This window comes from Rana temporaria, chromosome 10 (genome assembly GCF_905171775.1).
Source record: "Rana temporaria chromosome 10, aRanTem1.1, whole genome shotgun sequence".
NCBI classification, from domain to species: Eukaryota; Metazoa; Chordata; class Amphibia; order Anura; family Ranidae; genus Rana; species Rana temporaria.
Window position 1 is genome coordinate 72,318,526 of NC_053498.1, and position 24,469 is coordinate 72,342,994.

General features: G+C 46.1%; 1 protein-coding gene across 3 annotated transcripts in view; it reads left to right on the forward strand.

The window, feature by feature from the left end:
- Positions 1-2,831: 2,831 nt before the first annotated feature.
- The window catches only part of SCN4B (sodium voltage-gated channel beta subunit 4), a 107,788-nt gene continuing 86,150 nt past the window's right edge, over positions 2,832-24,469 (forward strand). For 2 of the 3 annotated variants that reach the window (XM_040325454.1, XM_040325456.1), the window contains exons 1-2: positions 2,832-2,942; positions 4,844-4,940. In XM_040325454.1, the coding sequence (XP_040181388.1) occupies positions 4,847-4,940 (94 nt within the window). In that variant the 5' untranslated portion in view covers positions 2,832-2,942; positions 4,844-4,846. Of the gene's footprint in view, positions 3,008-4,843; positions 4,941-24,469 lie in introns of all 3 variants that reach the window. The other variant, XM_040325455.1, reaches the window with a different exon arrangement.

Below are 24,469 nucleotides of genomic sequence, written 5' to 3' on the forward strand. Positions count from 1 at the left end.
AGAAGGGTGGAGCCAGTGGAATCAAACTTCCCCTTTATAGTGCAGTCGTACGTGTTTTACGTCACCGCGTTTGAGAACGACGAGATTTTGTCTTGACAGTGTGTACGCAAAGAAAGCTTGTCAAGTTTCTCGACAAGCCTAACAAGGAACTCGTCGAGGAAAACGATGTTTCATTTACGACGAGTTCCTCGGTTGTGTGTACGAGGCCTATCTGTTGTTATCCCAGGCTAGCCCAGGCTTGTGGTAGGATCCTTAGAATTTACTATGTTACCTTTAATTCTCTGCTTTATACTGGTAAGATCTTCGCATCCCCTCTTTTTTTTTACCCAGGCTAAAGCCTAGTACACACAATGAGATTATGGAATGAATGATCGTCCTTTTTATTTTGCATGCTAGTCTCCACATCGAAAATGAATAGGTTACTAAAGTATGAAAATTCTTGTATGACAGAATAAAAAATTGGAAGTGATGTAATGTATTGGTATTGTATTTTTGGACAAAAACTGAACTGCACTGATTAAAAGAAAATCGCATGATCTGGTATCATATGAGAAAAGTTTTGCGTTTGTCCCTTCTGATAATTTGAAAGCTGTGTACTAACGATCAGATCAGATTAGCGTACGATTGCTTTGAAAGCAGTTATTTTGTGTACGATTTTCTGATGGTGTGTACGGGGCTTTACCCTGCTGTACTGGTGGGATCCTTCACATCTCTTGTGTGCCATTAATACAAAGTTCCCTGGGTATGTCCACCCCAGGATAGCCCTCCTGTGCTGGTGAGATCCTTCATCTCCCCCGTGCTGCTTTTAAAGTTAGCAGGTTCTGTACACCCATAGCTAGCCCTGCTGCAAACTGCGGGACTCATTCATATCTCCTGTACTACATCTAACTAAAAGTTTCTCAGATCTGTTCTCCCCAGGCTAGCCCTGCTGTACTGGTGGGATCATTTACATCTTGTCTTAGTCTAGTCCTGCTGTATTTACTGCTGTAATCCTTCATGTCTCTTGTGGTGTCATTCACCCAAAATCCCCTGGATCTCTCCTCCCTAGATTAGTCCTACTGTACTGATAGAATCATTTACATCTCATGTGCTGCCTCTAAAGTTCTTTGGATCTGTTTTTTTTTCAGGCTAGCCCTGCTATACTGCGATCCTTCATCGCTCCAGTGCTGCCTTTTATCCAAAGTTCTCTGGATTTGTTTTTTTCCCAGGCTAGCCCTGCTGCACTGGTAGGATCCTTCATCTTTCCTGTGCTGCCTCTCATTTAAAGTTCTCTGGATAATTTTTTCCAGGCTAGTCCTGCTGCACTGGTAGGATCCGTCAACTCTCCTGTACTGCCTTTTACCCATAGTTCTTTGGATCTGTCCTCCACAGGCTATCCCTGCTGCACTGGTAGGATCCTTCATCTCTCCTATGCTGCCTCTAATTTAAAGTTACCTGGATATTTTTTTCCAGGCTAGTCCTGCTGCACTGGTAGGATCCTTCATCTCTCCTGTGCTGCCTTTCACCCATAGTTCTTTGGATCTGTCCTCCCCAGGCTAGTCCTGCTGCACTGGTAGGATCCTTCATCCCTCCTGCGCTGCCTTTCACCCATAGTTCTTTAGCTCTGTCCTCCACAGGCTATCCCTGCTGCACTAGTAGGATCCTTCATCCCTCCTGTGCTGCCTTTCACCCATAGTTCTTTGGATCTGTCCTCCACAGGCTAGTCCTGCTGCAGGGGCACGATCCTTCATCTCTCCTGTGCTGCCTTTCACCCATAGTTCTTTGGATCTGTCCTCCCCAGGCTAGTCCTGATGCAGGAGTGTGATCCTTCATCCCTTCTGTGCTGCCTTTCACCCATAGTTCTTTAGATCTGTCCTCCACAGGCTAGTCCTGCTGCACTGGTAGGATCCTTCAACTCTCCTGTGCTGCCTCTAATTTAAAGTTACCTGGGTATTTTTTCCAGGCTAGTCCTGATGCAGGAGTGTGATCCTTCATCCCTTCTGTGCTGCCTTTCACCCATAGTTCTTTGGATCTGTCCTCCACAGGCTAGTCCTGATGCAGGGGCATGATCCTTCATCTCTCCTGTGCTGCCTTTCACCCATAGTTCTTTGGATCTGTCCTCCACAGGCTAGTCCTGCTGCACTGGTAGGATCCTTCATCTCTCCTGTGCTGCCTTTCACCCATAGTTCTTTGGATCTGTCCTCCCCAGGCTATCCCTGCTGCAGGGGCATGATCCTTCATCTCTCCTGTGCTGCCTCCAATTGAAAGTTTCCTATGTGCAGTATAGCTCTTGTGTACTCACTGGTGTGATCCTTCATCTCTCCTCTGCTGCATTTCATCCAATGTCCTGTGGATCTGTCCTCCCCAGGATCTCCCTCTGGAGGGATCCTGTCCTCTCTGCAGTCCTCTAGTACAGTGATCCCGATGTAAAGTCTCCCTGCTGTCATCTCTCTATATGAATTCCTTCATGTAACCTTTGTAGTGTCACTTTCCCCATCTGACTCCAGGACTCCCCCCCCCCCCTTATCTTTCCTTCTACCCCCCCCCCCTCCTCTCTCTGCCCTCCACCTCTACTGTCACAAACTTCTCTCCATACACACACATCGCCGATCTCACACCAAGCATTTAACCCCCTCCATCCTGACAATGCGATTCCATCCCTCCTCCCATGCTGAGTATATATGATGATGAATATGATGACAGGCGGGGCCGTGCGGCCGGGGCTGAGGATCGCACATGTGTCATTGTAGTAGAAGTGCGGCATGCATGCTGTCACCCTGCGCTGCTGTGTACTGATGGAGGGAGCTCCCTGCACTCATCACACCGGCAATCTGCAGACAGCTGCCACGGGGCGGGATCTGCCGCTGGCCCCGCCCACATTGGAACTGCAGTGCTGAGAAGTCAGCAGAAGTGTGTGTGTGTGACTGTGTGCACATGGGAAGGAAGGAGACCAGAGGGGAGAGGTAAGAGGAGACTACTGAGGGGACAACAACACAGCACACAGGCTGCTGAGTGACTGGGGACACAGGTAGGGAGAAGAAACATGGGGGGTCACCTCAGGGCAGGCTCACAGACACTCATTGAAAGTGTCTAGGGGGGTCACCTATGGAGAAGGCTTCTATTGTGGTCACCTATGAAGAAGGCTTCTATTGTGGTCACCTATGAAGAAGGCTTCTATTGTGGTCACCTATGGAGAAGGCTTCTATTGTGGTCACCTATAAGGAAAGCTTGTATTGTGGTCACCTATGGAGAAGGCTTGTATTGTGGTCACCTATGGAGAAGGCTTCTATTGTGGTCACCTATGGAGAAGGCTTCTATTGTGGTCACCTATAAGGAAAGCGTTTGTTGGGGTCACCTATGGAAAAGGCTTTTGTTGGGGTCACCTATAAGGAAAGCTTTTGTTGGGGTCACCTATGGAGAAGGCTTCTATGGTGGTCACCTATGGAGAAGGCTTCTATTGTGGTCACCTATAATGAAAGCTTTTGTTGGGGTCACCTATGTAGAAGGCTTCTATTGTGGTCACCTATTAAGAAGACTTATATTGTGGTCACTTATGGAGAAATCCTCTATTGTGGTCACCTATGGAGAAGGCTTCAATTGTGGTCACCTATGAAGAAGGCTTCTATTGTGGTCACCTATAAGGAAAGCTTTTGTTGGGGTCACCTATGGAGAAGGCTTCAATTGTGGTCACCTATGAAGAAGGCTTCTATTGTGGTCACCTATGGAGAAGGCTTCTATTGTGGTCACCTATTAAGAAGGCTTCTATTGTGGTCACTTATGGAGAAATCTTCTATTGTGGTCACCTATGGATAAGGCTTCTATTGTGGTCACCTATGGAGAAGGCTTCTATTGTGGTCACCTATGGAGAAGGCTTCTGTTGTGGTCACCTATGGGGAAGGCTTCTATTGTGGTCACCTATAAGGAAAGCATTTGTTGGGGTCACCTATGGAGAAGGCATTTGTTGGGGTCACCTATGGAGAAGGCTTCTATTGTGGTCACCTATGGAGAAGGCTTCTGTTGTGGTCACCCATGGAGAAGGCTTCAATTGTGGTCACCTATGAAGAAGGCTTCTATTGTGGTCACCTATAAGGAAAGCTTTTGTTGGGGTCACCTATGGAGAAGGCTTCTATTGTGGTCACCTATGGAGAAGGCTTCTATTGTGGTCACCTATGGAGAAGGCTTCTATTGTGGTCACTTATGGAGAAGGCTTCTATTCTGGTCACCTATGGAGAGAGTTTCTGTTGTGGTCACCTACGAAAAACGCATCTATTGTGGTCAACTATAAGTAAAGCTTCTGTTGGGGTCAACTACGATGAATGCTTCTATTGGGGTCACCTATAAGTAAAGCTTCTGTTGGGGTCACCTATGAAAAGGGTTTCTATTGTGGTCGCCTATGAAGAGAGTTTATGTTGGGGTCACCTATGAAGAAGGCTTCTATTGTGGTCATCTATGAAGAAGGCTTCTGTTGGGGTCACCTACCAAAAAGGCTTCCATTGTGGTCACCTATAAGGAAATCTTCTGTTGGGGTCACCTATGAAGGAGGCTTCTATTGTGGTCACCTATGAAGAAGGCTTCTGTTGGGGTCACCTATGAAGAAGGCTTCTATTGTAGTCCCCTACGAAAAAAGCTTCTATTGTGGTCACCTATAAGGAAAGCTTCTGTTGGGGGTCACCTATGAAGAAGGCTTCTATTGTAGTCCCCTACGAAAAAAGCTTCTATTGTGGTCACCTATAAGGAAAGCTTCTGTTGGGGGTCACCTATGAAGAAGGCTTCTATTGTGGTCATCTATGAAGAAAGCTTGTATTGCGGTCACCTATGGACAAAGCTTCCATGGCAATCAGTGCTCTCTATGTCTCTCCTTCAGAAAATGCAGCTGGGACCCCCTTGGCTCGGAGACGTCTCCTCTGATATCCGCGGTCCGCGGTGTCACCGGCATTCATGGCTTTTCATCGTCATCCTGGGTGAGTGAGCTGATAAATGAGCTTTCTCTACTGCTTAGCAACAATTCCCCATCTGCTGTGGACGGAGGAGACGGTAGGAAAGTTGCATGCTTCTGCAGTTTCAGTGGATTTCTCCTATGAGGGGTGCGCTTCTAGCCTTATCTCTCCTGTGATTAGCTGCACTTTGGGAATCTATATTTAGAGAAGCGTAACAATAGTAACCCCCACCACCACCACCTCCACCGCCTTCCATACACAAGGCAAACTTAATGCCAGCCAAAAACACTGCAGAGGTACTGCAGGGATAAGAGCGAGCCAGGGTGTGGTGAGAACTATAAGGATACAGGACTATGCATGGGATCATATGAGGGATATACTACTACAAAACACAAGATTGGATTCTCTGTCCATGACTCAGCACTGGTATCTGCAGGCTGAGTCAGCAACAGGCCACTTCTGTCCTTTGTCATGGGGATCCCACCTGCATCCCCCGACCATGCTCCATCTACTGCATGCCCCTCTTGTAATATCCCAAAATCTACTTTCTGGTGTTGAGCTATATACAGAAATCACTAATAATTAGAAGCTTGATTTTTTCCTGCATGCTCTGCACCCATTAAAGTTGTATTAAACCCAAATATAAAATACATTGCAGCTTATCAATCATTAGATGTGGTGGCTGCATTTGTTTTCTTTTTGTAGGATTCCCCCCCCCTCCGTTTTTATCTGGTGATCTGGCTGGTATTACATCTCCTGAGACTACTCTTTGCATGAACAGCTTGTTGGTTTGGTGGTGGGGGTGGGAGGGGGGGGGGTTATGTAATAGACAGGCCATACATTACCAAGTTTCTCTCATTCAACCACAGAAAGAAAATTGCTAGATTCCCCCATCAATACATTTAGGGGTTGATTTACTGGAGGCAAATAGACGGCGTACTTTGAAAACTGGATGTGGTTTAAAAAAAAATCGCTGCAAGGCAATGTCATAATGTGCTAGTATGCATAACATACTAGCACATTATGAGAAACATACCTTAGAACAAAGCCCTCCAGTGCCATGATGTCACCGATGAGAGGTCTGACATCTTTCCCCGGTTTTCCTTCCGGGTTTGCGGCCTCTGGATACATGAGTGGCCGGGTGCGCAATCGCATCACTCTCACACATGCGCACGGGAGCCGCCGTTTACGGTACGGCCTCTGAAGGTCTGCCACTGTAAGCTGATGATGTCATTGGCTGCATGCACTCTGAAGGTGAAGGTTTAGGAGATATTTAACCACTTAAGCCCCGGACCATTTTGTTGCTAAATGCCCAGGCCAGGTTTTTGTGCGGTCGTGCGACGTGGCTCCCAAACAAAATTGGCGTCCTTTTTTTTCCCACAAATAGAGCTTTCTTTTGGTGGTATTTGATCACCTCTGCGGTTTTTATTTTTTGCGCTATAAACAAAAATAGAGCGTCAATTTTGAAAAAAATGCAATATTTTTTACTTTTTGCTATAATAAATATCCCCCAAAAACATATATATAAAAAAAAAAAAATTTCCTCAGTTTAGGCCGATACGTATTCTTCTACATATTTTTGGTAAAAAAAATTCGCAATAAGGGTCTATCGCTTGGTTTGCGCAAAATTTATAGCGTTTACAAAATAGGGGATATTTTTTTTGCATTTTTATTAATTATTTTTTTTTTACTACTATTGGCGGCGATCAGCGATTTTTTTCGTGACTGTGACATTATGGCGGACACTTCGGACAATTTTGACACATTTTTGGGACCATTGGCATTTTCACAGCAAAAAATGCATTTAAATTGCATTGTTTATTGTGAAAATGACAGTTGCAGTTTGGGAGTTAACCACAGGGGGGTGCTGTAGGAGTTAGGGTTCACCTAGTGTGTGTTTACAACTGTAGGGGGGTGTGGCTGTAGGACTGACGTCATCGATCGAGTCTCCCTATAAAAGGGATCACTCGATCGATGCAGCCGCCACAGTGAAGCATGGGGAAGCCGTGTTTACATACGGCTCTCCCCGTCCTTCAGCTCCGGGGAGCGATCGCGACGGGGCGGCTATAAACGAATAGCCGCGCCGTCGTCCCGGATCGCTCCCCGTGGGAATCCGCCCGCCGCACGCAGCGGGGGGTCCCGATCGGACCCCCCACCCGCTAGAAGGCAGGGACGTATATATACGCCCATCTGCCTGTATGTGTCATTCTGTGGACGTAAATAGGCGTGCGGCGGGCGTTAAGTGGTTAAAGTACCTACAGGTAAGCCTTATTATAGGCTTACCTGAAGATACAAGTGATAGTTTACTACCACTTAAATGAGCAAAATCTCAGCTGACTTCCATCATCCAATCATGTGCAAGCAAAAATGCATTTTTTTTTTTTTTTCTTGCACATGATCTGGTATTCTTTGAAAAGTGAAGATTTACCTAATTTACTAAGCTCTGGAGCAACTGCACTTGCAGAGTACACAGTCTATTTGCCTTTAGTAAATCAACCCCTCAGTGTCGATGGAGGGAAGCCCTCTAGCGGAGATATTGTTTTCTGAGAGCAGGAGATTTCCCAGCCATCAGAATACAATGATCACTGCTTGCGGCTATAGCCACCGGCAGTGATCACATGAAAAAAAAACTGACAGGCTGGGCAGGCTGATTGATGGAGCGATTTCAGTACAACCAGCTTGCCCATACATGAATTGACATTTGGCTGGTTCATGCAGAATTCTCGATCAATCTTTGGCCGATTTTAGATACACTGACAAGCAGACTTAGATATACAAACAAATTTAAACTAAATTCCAGCTAACACTTTTTAACCACTTAAGACCCGGACCTTTAGGCAGCTAAAGGACCTGGCCACTTTTTGCGATTCGGCACTGCATTGCTTTAACTGACAATTGCGCGGTCGTGCGACATGGCTCCCAAACAAAATTGGCGTCCTTTTTTCCCACAAAAAGAGCTTTCTTTTGGTGGTATTTGATCACCTCTGCGGTTTTTATTTTTTGCGCTATAAACAAAAATAGAGCGACAATTTTGAAAAAAATGCAATGTTTTTTACTTTTTTCTATAATTAATATCCCCCAAAAATATATAAAACATTATTTTTTTTCCTCAGTTTAGGCCGATACGTATTCCTCTACCTATTTTTGGTAAAAAAAATCGCAATAAGTGTTTATCGATTGGTTTGCGCAAAATGTATAGCGTTTACAAAAAAGGGGATAGTTTTATTGCATTTTTATTATTATTATTTTTTTTTTTTACTACTAATGGCGGCGATCAGCGATTTTTTTTTTTTCGTGACTGCGACATTATGGCGGACAATTTTGACACATTTTTGGGATCATTGTCATTTTCACAGATAAAAATGCATTTAAAATGCATTGTTTATTGTGAAAATGACAGTTGCAGTTTGGGAGTTAACCACTAGGGGGCGCTGATGGGGTTATGTGTGACCTGAAGTGTGTTTACAACTGTAGGGCGGTGTGGCTGTAGGTGTGATGTCATCGATTGTGATTCCCTATAAAAGGGAACACACGATCGATGACAGCGCCACAGTGAAGCACGGGGAAGCTGTGTTTACACACACCTCTCCCCGTTCTTCAGCTCCGGGGACCGATCGCGGGACTCCAGCGGCGATCGGGTCCGCGAGTCCCGCGACCACGGTCACGGAGCTTCGGACTGGGTCGCGTGCATGCGCCCGACCCCACGGCTGGGCTTAAAGAGCCACGTACTGTACATGTACGTGCCCAGCCGTGCCATTCTGCCGACGTATATCGTCAGTAGGGGGTCCTTAAGTGGTTTAAGTGGAACCACATTGTATCTAATGCCATAAACCAAAAATTCTATTTAATTTTTTTTTTTTATATATATATTTTTATTTAATCTTTTTTGGTTGAATTAGAAGGAGGTGTGTCTTTTTTTCAACCTGACTAACTATGTAATTTATTTGTAATATTCATAGCAAGCTCATCCATCCATCCATGTCTCCATGCTTTATTGTGATGAGAAATAATTTAGAAAAATACCCCCCTAGCATTTCTGGCCGTGGCCATCTTAAATAAGGGCAGATGATTCATGTAGCATTTACTTCCTAGAGTCTATCTGCCCTTACCTCAGGCATGCATACGGAGAATGTGCCTAGCTGGAAAAAACCTCCTCCCCTCCTGAAGATTCTGGTGTGTATGACATCATTTACTTAGGCAGGGAACCAGAAAGTAATTAAAAAAATGAAAAAAAAAAAAAAAAAGTTTAAAAAAGAAAATATGATATACTTTCCTATCTATTTATTAATTCTAGCAGAATAAGGATTAGGAATTGTCAATGTTGATTGAGAGAGTGAAGTTCCGCTTTATGCTGTTACAGCAACCCTTTTTTTCTTTTGGGATAAATGTTTTATATAAATAAATAAAAGCTGATCATTTTAAGCACCCCTGTTAGTGGTAAACGGTTTGTCTTAACCCTCTAACTGCTACATTTGTAGGACAGCTTGTTCTGTTGAAAAACAAAAGTTTTACTGGCCAGATCACCAGGTAAAAATAAAAGAAAGGAAGCCTAAAAAAAACAAAAACAAATGTAGCCACCACATCCAAGAATTAGTAAGCTGCAATTCAATAAATGTTTGCATTTGTGTTTAACCACTTGCCGACCGCCGCACGACTATTTATGTCGGCAGAATGGCACACGCAGGGGGATTGGCGTACAGGTACGGCTCTTTAAATCTGCCGCCCAGCGGGGGCGCGCACGCACCTGCCCCGTGCCTCGCAAATGCGGCCGCTGGGTCCCGGGAACTCGATGTCCCTGGGAGTCCCGCGATTGCGGTCGGCAAGAGCAGAACAGGGGAATGCCTTTGTAAACAAGGCATTCCCCTATTCTGCCTAGTGACTCTGTCACTGATGGCCGTTCCGCGTGTGTCCGCCATAGTTTCGCAGTCACGATAAAAATCGCTGATCACCGACATTACTATTAAAAAATATATTATTAAAAATGCCATAAAACAGTCCCCTATTTTGTAGTCGCTATAACTTTTGCGCAAATCAATAAATGCTTGTTGCGATTCTTTTTACCAAAAATATGTAGAAGAATACGTATCGGCCTAAAGTGTTGAAAAAAATGTTTTTTTTTCTATATTTTTGGGGGATATTTATTATAGCCAGGGTTTGACAAATTTGCTTGGAATCTAGGAGCCAGATAAAAAAGTTAGGAGCCAGAAAACGCGGCCCGTCCCGACGAGCTTGTGCGCAGAAGCGAACGCATTCGTGAGTAGCACCTGCATATGTAAACGGTATTGAAACCACACATGTGAGGTATCACTGCGATCGTTAGAGTGAGAGCAATAATTCTAGCCCTAGACCTCCTCTGTAACTCAAAACATGCAACCTGTAGAATTTTTTAAACGTCGCCTATGGAGATTTTAAAGGGTAAAAGTTTGTCAGCATTCCACGAGCGGACGTAATTTTGAAGCGTGACATGTTGGGTATCAATTTACTCGGCGTAATATTATCTTTCACAATATAAAAAAAAATTGGGATAACTTTACTGTTGTCTTATTTTTTGTGCTTGTAAGACCGCTGCGCAAATACGGCGTGACAGAAAGTATTGCAACGATCGCCATTTTATTTTCTAGGGTGTTAGAATAAAAAATATATATAATGTTTGGGGGTTCTAATTGGAGGGAAGGAGATGGCAGTGAAAACAGTGAAAAATTACACATTAGAACTGCTGTTTTACTTGTAATGCTATATCTGGCCACCACCAGATGGCGCCAGGTCACAGAAGACAGCTTGGGACTTCACAAGGCCGCAAAGCCGCAGCCTCAATTACCGGCCGTCACGGGCCCGCCGCGATCGTGCGGCAGGGGAGGTGGGGGCGCACGGAGACACAGGATCCTGTGCCTCCGTGCGCCCCCACCTCCCGGCGGGCCCGCGACGGACGGTAATTGAGGCCGCGGCCTTGTAGGCCGCAAAGCTGCAACCTCAATTACCGGCGGGTGACAGGTCTCAATTTCTTGTCGCAAATACCACCAAAAGAAAGCTCTATTTGTGGGAAAAAAAGGACGTTGATTTTGTTTGGGAGCCACTTCACACGGCCACGCAATTGTCAGTTAAAGCGACGCAGTGCTGAAACGCGAAATGTGGCCCGGTCATTGACCACCAGAATAGTCCGGGGCTGAAGCGGTTAATACTGCATCAAAAAAAAATATTTTCATTCTCGAATGTTTCATCCTGTTTCTTAAAAGCTGAGTTTAGGTATGGCAGATTTTACATAGGTACATTGCTCCAGCTTGTGACATACCTGTGGGATCCGTGTGGAAGCTGGAAATCACTGTGGTTGGCGTCCCTACTATAGTGAGCGCCACTAATTTCCGTGTCCTGCACTGATCAGCTGCTGTGTTGTTTACTGAACAGAGGAGGTTGCTTGCTCGGCATTGGCGCCCCCTTCAGAGTACACTTTGCATTTTCAGAATTAATGTAAAGTGTTCTTTGATTGAATGAGGTGGAGATTGTGATGTCATCGCTACATCTCTCCATCTTGGACAAAATGCAAAGTATTCTCTAAATGGTGCCCGTGCAGAGCAAGCGACCTCCTGTGTTCACAAGGCAGCAGGGCAGCTGCTCAGCATGGCATCTGGAAGCAAATGGAAGTCACTGTAGTAGCAGTATCTACTACAGCAGGGGTGCCCATCCTTTAGAAGAGCGAGGGCCATTTAAGCGACTTGGTAATATATATACTGTGATTTTAGTAATAAAACTGAGCTTTAATAACAGTATTCTATTCTATTCCATCCCAGAGCAGGAGGCCGCGGGCCACATCAGAGAGCACCGCAGGCCACATGTGGCCCCCGGGCCACTGATTGGGCACCCCTGTACTACAGTGATTTCCAGATTCCATGACGATCCTACAGGTATGGCACATACATACTATTATTGGTCCAAGCTGAACCAATGTAACTATGTAAACGTTGCCATACCGAAGTTTTAAAATTCTGTGGACATTTAGGGGTTGATGTACTAAAGGCAACTAGTCTGTGCACTTTGAAATTTGTAGTTGCACCCTGCAAGTGCAATTTCTCCAGAGCTTAGTAAATAAGGTAAATCTTCACTTTGCAAAGAATACCCAATCACATGCAAGGAAAATGTATAAAAATAAACAGCATTTTTGCTTGCACATGATTGGATGATGGAAGTCAGCAGAGCTTCTGCTCAATTACTAAGCTCTGGCGCAACTGCTCTTGCAAAGTGCACAGTCTATTTGCCTTTAGTACATAGTCCCTGTAAATATCCTAAAATCCTTCCAGAGTTCCCCATCCGCATCCATTTCATTTATGCTTGTGTATACAGTTCAGATACTGCTCTCTCTCTATAGTCACACATTCAGATGCACAGAGAGCAGAGAGTGTAAGTGATTCTGAGAGATGAGCCTGCATGAAAGAACACATCATCAGCATCCCTTTAGAGGAGCATATTCCTCCCTGCTGGCCACTGGATGGTACCGACTTTGGCAGTGCTGAACAGTTCCTTGATCACTTTTCCAGGATGAGGTCTGAGAGTGTAATCAAGCCACTGATGGGCAGATTGCATAGCTAAAGTCTACACCATGCAGTCCAACTCCCTCCCTGGAATATTTATGTCTAAAGGGAGCCCAGGGATGTGTTCTCTCACTTTTGTAATCAGTAGGAAATTGATCTATCACCCCTCCTCTCCGCTAGCAGTTAAGAAAAGCCAAAAAACATCAACTGCAGCTACAGGTATGAATTAAGGATGTGCGCACATTCTCAAAGCAAGAAAAATATTTCAACAATACTAATTGAATGTTTTGTTTCAGTGGTTAATGCTCTTTTATAATATTTGATGTAATGAATGGGACTTCTGGGCCAGATTCACGTAGAAGTGCGGCGGCATAACGTATCGTAGATACGTTACACCGCCGCAAGTTTTCATCGCAAGTGCCTGATTCACAAAGCACTTGCAATGAAAACCTACGCTGGCGTCCTCCGGCGTAAGCCCGCGTAATTTAAAGGGGCGTGTGCCATTTAAATTAGGCGCGCTCCTGCGCCGGACCTACTGTGCATGCTCCGTTTCGAAATTCCCGCCGTGCTTTGTGAAGTGACGTAATTTTTTCGAACGGCGACTTGCGTAGCGTACTTCCGTATTCCCGGACATTTTACGCAAACGACGTGAATTTTCAAATTTCGACGCGGGAACGACGGCCATACTTTATACAGCACATACGTGTGCTGTGTAAAGTTAGGGCACCCAAAACGACGACTAACTTTGCGACAGGAAACTAGACTAGCAGCGACGTAGCGAACGCAAAAAAAAACTTTGTGGATCGCCGTAACTCCTAATTTGCATACCCGACGCTGGTTTACGATGCAAACTCCCCCCAGCGGCGGCCGCGGTACTGCATCCTAAGATCCGACAGTGTAAAACTATTACACCTGTCGGATCTTAGGGCTAACTATGCGTAACTGATTCTATGAATCAGTCGCATAGATACTCTGAGAGATGCGACGGAGTATCTGAGATACTCCGTCGTATCTCCTTTGAATCTGGCCCTCAGTACTCATGTAAGCATATCTATATAGCCCTGCTTTTATTACAGCTCAACTCTCATTAAAGTGTTACTAAACCCACAACAGTAAAATCAGTCTGTATATATAGTGAAGCATGCATGTTATACTCACCATGGAACCTAAGGGGTTAATCCTCCACATTGTGTAAAAAGTCTGTTTGATCCTGTCTTCTCTGATCTTCCCCCTTTTCCACAGTCCCCAATCCATTTCCTGAGTGCAGAGCCTTTGAGGCACTCTGCACATGCTCAGTTTGGTGTTTTGTGTGTATTGCTAGAGAGTTAAAAAAAAAAAAAAATTGGGAGGGTGCATGTGATCACCACAGGGCCAATCAGCACTGTCCAGGCAGAGTATCAGGGATCCTGCAGCATCATGGGACAATCAGGGGAGAATGAAAACTCCTCCTACAAGCTGGGCAAAAAAGTCGAATGAGAAGTCGCACTTCATTTTTTCAATGGCACCCATTCAAATCAGTGTGACTCAAAGTTGCAGTGACTTTGAAATGGTGCCTTGCACTACTTTGGTGCAATTTTCGCCCACTAACGGGGAGATTTTAACCCCCGATAGCAGTCGAAAAACGCTGCTGCAGCGGCGGTTTGCAGGCGAAACGGCCGCGCTGCCCCATTGATTTCAATGGGCAGGGGCGCTATAGGAATGGTATTTTCACCGCTCCTCCTCAAAGATGCGGCTGGCAGGACTTTTTTTACCGTCCTGCCATTGCAACGCTCCAGTGTGAAAGCCCGTAGCTCTACGTCGGCTCTCTCGCAGGTAACCAGGGGCACGCGCTCGCCCCCGACCCCCATGCGCGTGCCCGGCGGGCGCGATCGCCGCCGGGCACACGCGATCGCTCGTTACAGAGCGGGGACCGGGAGCTGTGTGTGTAAACACACAGCTCCCGGTCCTGTCAGGGGGGGAAATGCTGATCCTATGTTCATGCAATGTATAAACAGAGGATCAGTGTTTCCCCTAGTGAGGCCACCCCCCCCCCCCCCCACAGTAAGAACACACAAGGGACATACTTAACCCCTTCCCCGCCCCCTAGTGTAAACCCCTTCACTGCCAGTGGCATTTTTGTAGTAATCCAATGCATTTTTATAGCACTGATCTCTATAGAAATGCCAATGGTCCCAAAAATGTGTCAAAAGTGTCCGAAGTGTCCGCCATAATATCGCAGTACCGAAAAAAATCTCTGATCGCCGCCATTACTAGTAAAAAAAAAAATATTAATAAAAATGCCATAAAAATACCCCCTATTTTGTAAACGCTATAACTTTTGCGCAAACCAATCAATAAACGCTTATTGCGATTTTTTTTTTACGAAAAATATGTAGAAGAATACGTATCGGCCTAAACTGAGGAAAAAAAACGTTTTTTTATTTATTTTTGGGAGATATTTATTACAGCAAAAAGTAAAAAATATTCATTTTTTTCAAAATTATCACTCTATTTTTGTTTATAGCGCAAAAACTAAAAACCGCAGAGGTGATCAAATACCACCAAAAGAAAGCTCTATTTGTGGGAAAAAAAGGACGCCAATTTTGTTTGGGAGCCACGTCTCACTACCGCGCAATTGTCAGTTTAAGCGACGCAGTGCCAAATCGCAAAAAGTACTCTGGTCTTTGACCAGCAATATGGTCCGGGGGTTAAGTGGTTAAAAAAAATAAAATAAAATAAAATAACAAACATGTCATACTCACCTGCTCAGTGCAGTGGTTTTGTACAGAGCAGCCCCAATCATCCTCTTCTCGTGTCCCTCGACGACACTCTTGGCCCCTCCCTCCTCCTCCCAAGCTGCTTACTCTGGGGGCACCCAAATAGGCACCTTCCCGAGCCATGGCTCTGCGTGTCCATTCACACACAGAGCAGTGGCCCAGTCCCCTCTTTCTCTCTCCTCATTGGCTGGCTGGCTGTGATTGACAGCAGCAGGAGCTACTGTTTAAGCCAATTAGGAAGGACAGTCCCCGAAAGCCGAGGCTCTTGTTCACATACTGGATCGAGATGGGGCTCAGGTAAGTTTTAGGGGGGGCTGCTGCACAGAGAAGGTTTTTTTACCTTCATGCAAAAATAGCTTGAAGGTAAAAAAAAACTTGAGCCTTTAGAACCACTTTAAAAATTCTGGACTTTGAACGGATGTAGAGAAGAGAAGACTGCAAATAGATAGATACAATTTATGTAAGAGGATCTGTTTAATCTCTGTGTATAGTCCCTTCACTGGGTCTAAGTAAGGGTTTACAACCACTTTAACTTACCAATAACTATATAATACAAGAAACTACAATTTACAGTGCCTTGAAAAGGTATTCACACCCCTTGAAATTTTCCCCTTTTTGTCATGTTACAATCAAAAATGTAAATGTATTTTATTGAGATTTTATGTGATAGACCAACACAAAGTGGCACGTAATTGTGAAGTGGGAGAAAAATTATAATTTTCTTTTCATTTTTTTTACAAATAAATATGTGAAAAGTGTGGCGTGCATTTGTATTCAGCCAAAGCCAAAATCAATACTTTGTAGAAACACCTTTCACTGCAATTACAGCTGAAAGTCTTTTTGGGGATGTCTCTACCAGCTTTGCACATCTAGAGAGTGACATTTTTGCCCATTCTTCTTTGCAAAACAGTTCAAGCTCTGTCAGATTGGATGGAGAGCGTCTGTGAACAGCAATTTTCAAGTCTTGTCACAGATTCTCTCTTGGATTTAGGTCTGGATTTTGATTGGGCCATTCTAACACAGAATTATGCTTTGATCTAAACCATTCCATTGTAGCTCTGGCTGTATGTTTGGGGTCATGGTCCTGCTGGAAGGTGAACCTCTGCCCCAGTCTCAAGTCTTTTGCAGACTTTAACAGGGTTTTCTGTTAATCCCAAGATTACCCTGTATTTGGCTCCATCCATTCTCCCATGAACTCTGACCAGCTTCCCTGTCCCTGCTGAAGAACAGCATCCCCACAACATGATGCTGCCACCACCATGTTTCACGGTGGGGATGGCGTGTTCAGGATGATGTGCAGTGTTAATTTCCACCACCCATAGCATTTTTCTTTTAGGCCAAAAAGTAAAATTTTGGTCTCATCTGACCAGAGCAGTTTTTCCACATGTTTGCTGTGACCCCCACATGGCTTCTCAAAAACTGGGACCTCTTATGGCTTTCCTTCAACAATGGCTTTCTTCTTTCTTCTTGCCACTCTTCCATAAAGGCCAGACCTTAAGAGTTACTCGCCACCAGTTGCCCCACCCAACCTCTCCCCTGCCCCACACCTAAGGCCGCCCCTAAACTATCCCTTGTAAATTATCTCATGAAATTACACAGTTAAATGTTTTCAGCAGAATTACGTTCCAAAAATAAATAACAACAACTTTAACAATATTAACATAAAGCATATCAGTACCCATCAAATGCAGCCACACTGGGCCCCGGTGCAAGAAACCATGAAGGGCCCCCTGACCCCCGGATCGATCCAGTCCCATGCTTCAGCGGGCCCATGTTTACCCCCTGTACACCTGAATAGGAAGAGGGTCGGGGGCAGTATACAGAGAAACTGATCCCCTCCATTTTCCCATCCCCAATCCCATTCCCCCATCACTGCTACCACCGCTCACTGTCACTCATCCCAGCCCCATGCTTCAGGGGGCCCATGTCTCACCCCTGTACACCCGGATAGGAGGGGCAGTGGGTGGCATATAGAGGAACCAATACCCTCCATTTTCCTCCTGCAGTCACGGTTGCAGGAGGAAAATAGAGGGTATTGGTTCCTCTATATGCTGATTGGTGGTGGTGGTTGGGATCAGTGGCAGGGGTGGTGGGATTGGTGGTGGTGGGTGGGATCGGTGGTGGTGGGTGGGATCAGTGGCAGGGGCGGTGACATCGGTGGTGGGATCAGTGGCGGGGTGGTGGGATCGGTGGTGGTGGGTGGCATTAGTGGTGGGGGTGGGGACATTGGTGGTGGTGGGTGGAATAGGTGGTGGGATCAGTGGCAGGGGTGGTTCAGTCAGTGGTAGTGGGTTGGATCAGTGGTGGTGGTTGGGATCAATGGCAGGGGTGGTGACATCGGTGGTGGTGGGTGGGATCGGTGGTGGGAACAGTGGCAGGGGTGGTGGGGTCGGTGGTGGGGGGGGATCAGTGGCAGGGGTGGTGGGGTCGGTGGGATCAGTGGCAGGGGTGGCGGGGTCTGTGATGGTGGGATCAGTGGTAGGGGTGGTGGGGTCGTGATAGTGGGATCAGTGGCAGGGGTGGTGGGATTGGTGGTGGTGGTTGGGATCAGTGGCAGGGGTGGTGGGATCAGTGGCAGGGGTGGTGATAACGGCGGTGGTGGGTGGGATCGGTGGTTGGATCAGTGGCAGGGGTGGTGGGGTCGGTGGTGGTGAGATCAGTGGCAGGGGTGGTGGGATCGGTGGTGGTGGGTGGAATCGATGGTGATGGTGGGATCAGTAGTGGGGTGGTGGGATCGGTGGCCTTAATTTGTGGGGGTGGTGACATTGGTGGTGGTGTTGGTGGGATCAGTGGCAGAGGTGGTGACATCGGTGGTGGTGGTGGGAGGATGGCACCGGGTATAGGGATAAGATCTGTGGTGGTGAGGGGGGTCAGTAAGAGGTAGGCCCCGTACACACGACCAGTTTCCTCGGCAGAATTCAGCTTCCGACCGAGTTTCTGGCTGAATTCTGCCGAGGAAACTGGTCGTGTGTACACTTTCGGCCGAGGAAGCCGACGAGGAGCTCGACGAGGAAATAGAGAACATGTTCTCTATTTCCTCGTTGTTCTATGGGAGCTCTCGGCCCGCCGAGCTCCTCGGAGGCTTCAGGGCTGAACTGGCCGAGGAACTCGATGTGTTTGGCACGTCGAGTTCCTCGGCCGTGTGTACGAGGCCGCAGAGTTTGGGATCAGCTGCACTGACTATTTTGTCACTTACTTTGTCAGTCGATTCCTTGCTCTTCATCGTTACTTCCATGCCTCCAGGGATGCTGCTGTGTCATAGGATCTCCTGCAGAGGGGAGAGCTCCTCCCCCTTCACTGCATTGGTGTCAGCTGAACAGCTGACTTTCCCTTCCAGCGTCTTACATGGTTTTCCTTTCCTGAGGTAGCAGCCTTTCCTCAGCGAGCAGTGGGCAAACATTCACCCCCCCCCCCCCGGCGCAGTGTAACAAGGTCCCACCCCCCTAGATGGCTAGTTTCATAGGCGGAACACTGATACTATCACAGAAGCCAGGCTATGGGGGGTGGTACCTTTTTCCACCACGCGCCGAACACAGACACAGCCAGCTCAAAGACACACAGTGGGACATCCCTGCTGTGTGTGCAATAAAACAAGACAAAAGGAGGAGAGGGAGGGGAGCGCTGCAGCCTCCTCACCTCAGCTCAAAGCGGCGCCAGGGCAGTCTGGTCCTGCCGCTGTGTTTCCTCCGACAGTTTCCTGGCTGATCGATTCAGCCAGGAAACGGTCAGCCTGGTTCACCCCCGCTCCTCACTTGCCCTGCATTAAATTCCACTCGCAAATTGCGAACAGGCGAGTGGAATTTTTGAGGGCTGCATTAACATACAACGGCCAATTTAGACAGGAGCAAATTAACATTCTAGAATGTCTTTGGAGTGTGGGAGGAAACAGAGTACCCAGAGGAAACCCACGCAAGTGCACAGAGAACATGCAAACTCCAAAAACAAAAATAAATCTGCGCTATCAAAATAATAAGCAGCCACAAACAATCCAGTGAAACAAGAAAACAGTGAAAATATACAAAAACAATTTTGTGGCGCTAAAATGAAAATAATGATGTAGTACTGATAGTCTGTATCAACACCAAGTGACAGTGTAGTCAGATGAAAAGTCCATATATGATAAAATCAATAACAGTAAATCGTTGAAAATAAACTGTTGATGGATGAGTAATCAAGTGAATAATTCCAAACACCAAGGTGAATCAAAGTAAATGAATTGTGAAAAAAAACACCACCAGAAGCGGAGGCTTACCAGAGGTATTGGACCCAAGTAAGTGTACGCTTAAAGGGTCAATACAAGCTGAATGTAAGTTGGTGAAGATCACATCAACCGGATCTGGATATACGATTGGGAGGATACCCTGAAGACATCACGTAAACCAGGACAGGGGGGAGTAACAGCAACTTGGAGGTGACTCACAAAGGATCAGACCGTATCCAAAGTGCATAAAAGAAAATGAAGGCACATAGTGTGATACCGTAACAATGTTGAAATATAATAACGGTTAAAAACACTTACAGTTTTGATGAATAAAAAGGAATAGAAAGTAGCGCATGGCAGCAGCAGAGAACTGACGCGTTTCGCAATAGTTTGCATCATCTGTGGTAAAATCTTTTACCCCAGATTACCCCAAAACTGTCCTTTTTATTCATCAAAACTGTAAGTGTTTTTAACCGTTATTATATTTCAACATTGTTACGGTATCACACTATGGGCCAGATTCTCATACATTCGCGCTGCTCCTGGGCAGCGTAATATATGAGATCTACGTTACACCGCCGCAGGTCTACAGGTTTACATCCTGATTCTCAGAACACTTACCTGTAAACTTGCGGCGGTGTAGCGTTAGATTGCTCGTCGCAAGCCCGCCCAATTCAAATGGGGCGGGCACCATTTATATTAGGCGCGCTCCCGCGCCGAGCGTACTGCGCATGCTCCGTCGGGTAAATTACCCGACGTGCATTGCGCTAAATGACGTCGCCCCGACGTCATTTGCCTAGATGTATACGTAAATGGCGTCCAGCGCCATTCACGGACGTCTTACGCAAACGACGTAATTTTTATTGAATTCGACGCGGGAACGACGGCCATCGTTAACATTGGTTGCGCCTGCTAATTAGCAGGGGCAACCTTACGCGTCGGGTACGCTACGCAAACGACGTTAATTCGCTGCGTCGACCTCGCGTATGTTCGGGAATCGCCGTACTTACCTCATTTGCATAGACGACGGGGAAAAGCGACGATGCGACACCTAGCGGCGGGAAAAAAATTACTTTTAAGATCTGACAGCGTAACAGCCTTACGCATGTCAGATCTAATGGGTACCTATGCGCAACTGATTCTGAGAATCAGTCGCATAGATACCCGGGGCCAGATGAGGTGTTACGACGGCGCTAATGGTGTTGCGCCGTCGTAACGCCTTTGAGAATCTGGCCCTATGTGCCTTCGTTTTCCTTTATGCACTTTGGATACGGTCTGATCCTTTGTGAGTCACCTCCAAGTTGCTGTTACTCCCCCCTGTCCTGGTTTACGTGATGTCTTCAGGGTATCCTCCCAATCGTATATCCAGATCCGGTTGATGTGGTCTTCACCAACTTACATTCAGCTTGTATTGACCCTTTAAGCGTACACTTACTTGGGTCCAATACCTCTGGTAAGCCTCCGCTTCTGGTGGTGTTTTTTTTCACAATTCATTTACTTTGATTCACCTTGGTGTTTGGAATTATTCACTTGATTACTCATCCATCAACAGTTTATTTTCAACGATTTACTGTTATTGATTTATCATATATGGACTTTTCATCTGACTACACTGTCACTTGGTGTTGATACAGACTATCAGTACTACATCATTATTTTCAACATGCAAACTCCAGGCAGATATGGAATGGTCATATTTAGCAGTGGTACCTCCCAGGTATTGGGTTTGAGACTTTCTGTTCTTCTGAAGGAGTCCACAAAGAAGCACACCACTAGAACTTTAGCATCCCAAGAAGTATCAGTTTACCTTGCATCTCACTTACTGCATATACAGTATTTTGGCAGTTTTACACTGGAAGGAAACTAAGGCCTTGTGTAGACTGGTGCTGTTTTCCTGTTTTTGACATGTATGTAAAGCACACATTAGCAGATTCCTATTTTGTTCATTGGTGCAATGTGGACCATAGTGCTCATACTGGGTTTCACCTGCTTTTCATTACTTTGGACACAGCAGGTCCTATTGAGATGCATTTTCTCTGCAGGCAAAAACGGGTCCAACGTAGCCTGTTGTTGAGAGAGAAAGAGTGCAAACCTGAGCAGGCCCTGTGGACTTTAAGACCTACTAGATTTTGTCATGTCACCAACTTTCTTTGCCATCCATAATAAAAAGCGAGAGCTCAGCTTTATGCAACATACACACTTTCCAAAGCACAAGGGAAGCCACTGAGAAGCTAATATATGATTCTGTTCCATGTATTATTACCGCAAAACCTTGTTCCATTAATCAATTACAAAAACAAGCTTGCTTTTCTTTGCGTTCAGGAAATGCGCCACATTAAAAGTATAATAAGCACAATTTCACAAGGGCTGTTCTCTGACACCATGCTTAATATAAATGTGCTGTAACTAAATGTGAGAAAATACAAGGAATTCTAACACCATTCATATGTTAAACACAAATGGAAATGATAAACTATATACTGTAAAGTCCACAAAAAGCCCCAATCAAATTTAATTTATCCCCTTGGAAGACTTTATTTGATGACGAAACGCGCTGGAAAGAGCCTTGTGCCGACGTCACCACATACCCAAATCAGAGATCCCTGCCAGGATGGTGATGTGTGTGTGTATATGCACATACATCTTTAACCATTGTGAGTGTATTTGCTTATTTAAAAAAAAATCTATTTTAGTATTTTACTGCAATATAGAGAGGTGCTTCTCTGCTTTGTCTGCTGGTGACACTGTTTTGGTGTTGAATTTTGCCTAAGGCCCCATACACACGAGAGAATTTATCCACGGATACGGTCCAGCGGACCGTTTCCACGGATAAATCCTCTCAAAGATTTCCGCAGATTTCTATGCGATGGAGTGTACACACCATCGCATTGAAATCCGCGCGGAAATCCTCTGGCGATGACGTGTCGCGCCGTCGCCGCGATTATGACGCGGCGACGGGCGTGACGCTGTCATATAAGGAATTCCACGCATGCGTCAAATCATTACGACGCGTGCGGGGAATCCCTTTGGACGGATGGATCCGGTGAGTCTGTACAGACGAGCGGATCCATCCGTTGGGATGGATTCCAGCAGATGGATTTGTTGTGCATGTCAGCGAATATCCGATCTGCTGGAATCCATCCCAGAGGAGATTTATCCGCGGAAACAGATCCGCTGGCGTGTACACACCATAGGATCTATCCGCTGAAACCCATTTGCTGGGATTTATCTGCGGATAGATTCTATAGTGTGTATGGGGCCAAAGGAGCACCACTTTATGGATACACTGAATTTCATTTTCATTTGATTGGGACTTTTTGTGGACTCTATTGTTTATAATTTTAATTTGTGTTTAACATATGAATGGTGTTACAATTCATTGTATTTTCACACATTTAGTTACAGCGCATGACTATTTTATATATGTTTATAGGGAGTGATACTTTCTCTTAAGTGTTTGCAGCTTTCATTTCACTTACATAATACTTGCACAAGTGCACGGTTATATATTTCCTTTTCTGATAACATGCTGTCTCAGGAAGCAATGTGTTAATGTTAAGGTTGTCCCGATACTGAGCATTTGCGCGAGTACTTGTCCTCGCACAAATGCTTCTGATGTCTTTGCCGATACCTGGGATGAGTGAGAGGAAGTCAACGGGCAGAGAGGGGCGGAGAGCGGGACTGGGGGGGGGGGGGGGGGCAGAGAGGAATCCGGGGCGTAGAGCAGAGTGGAGACCGGGGCAGAGAGAGGAGCGGTGAGTGAGTCCTCTGGCGGGTAAGCTTGTAGGGGACAGCCGCATCATCCATCGGCTACCGGAGCCCTCACATTGGGTAATGGAAGTGATGCCCCATGTTGCCGTTACACAACATGGGGCTTGATGCTTGAAAATCCTGACGCCCATCTTGATACACCCTGCACTCGGCCACAGTATGCCAGCAGTGGACATCTTGTTACACCCAGCCCATCTAGTTCGGGCTGGGTGTAACAAGATGTCTGCTGCTGCTTTATTGAGGCCGAAAGCAGGGTGTACCAAGATGGGCGTCACAGAGGCAGCATAGAAAAATATATATTCTCGTGCCCATAAGTGCCAGCCATCAATCAGTGACATCTGTTAGTGCCATCCAGCCGGTGCCACTGCCAACCATCAGCGCGTTCCACCTATCAGTGCCCAGCCATCAGTGTGTGCCACCTATCAGTGCTCACCATTCAGTGCCAGACAGTTAGTGCCACCTATCAGTGCCCAGCCATCAGTGCATGCCACCTATCAGTGCCCAGCCAGTGTGTACCACCTATCAGTACTCATCACTCAGTGCCAGCCAGTGCCACCTATTAGTGCCACCTATCAGTGCCCAGCCTTCAGTCAGCATACCTCCCAACTTTTCAACTTCAGAATGAGGGACAAATGAGCATACCTCCCAACGTAGTTGTTGAGCGGGGGGGGGGGGAATTCCGTGGATCAGAGTTGTTGAGCGGGGGGGGGGGGGGGGTGTCCACTGATAAAAGTTGTTGAGCGGGGGGGAATTCCATAGATAACTGTTGTTGAGCGGGGAGGATTCCGTGATTCAGAGTTGTTGAGAGCGGGGGAGGTCCGCGGATCAGAGTTGTTGAGCGGGGGGGTCCGCGGCTCAAAGTTGTTGAGCGGGGGGGGGGATTTCTTGGATCGGAGTTGTTGAGCAGGGGGGGGGTTCCGTGGAAACGCAGGACTCTTGGACTGATCGCGGGATTTACCGCAAAATCAGGGACGGTTGGGAGGTATGAGTCAGTGTCACCGATCAGTAATGCTTAATCAGTGCCAAAAAAGTATCGGTATCGGCGATTAATTGAAAAAAAGTATCAGTACTTGTACTCAGTCTTAAAAAAGTTGTATCAGGACAACCCTAGTTAATGTAAACCCTATGGGGTGCATTTATAACACATTTGTTGGATGAATGTCACACATTTGTGCAGGCTGGATGAATTTTTCCCTGTATTTTCTGTAATAGATTTATCCCTATGTTCATCAGCTCCATCTAGTGGCCAAAATGCAGTATATTTTCACCTTGAGGTAGTTTAGAAAACTATGGCGCATTCTG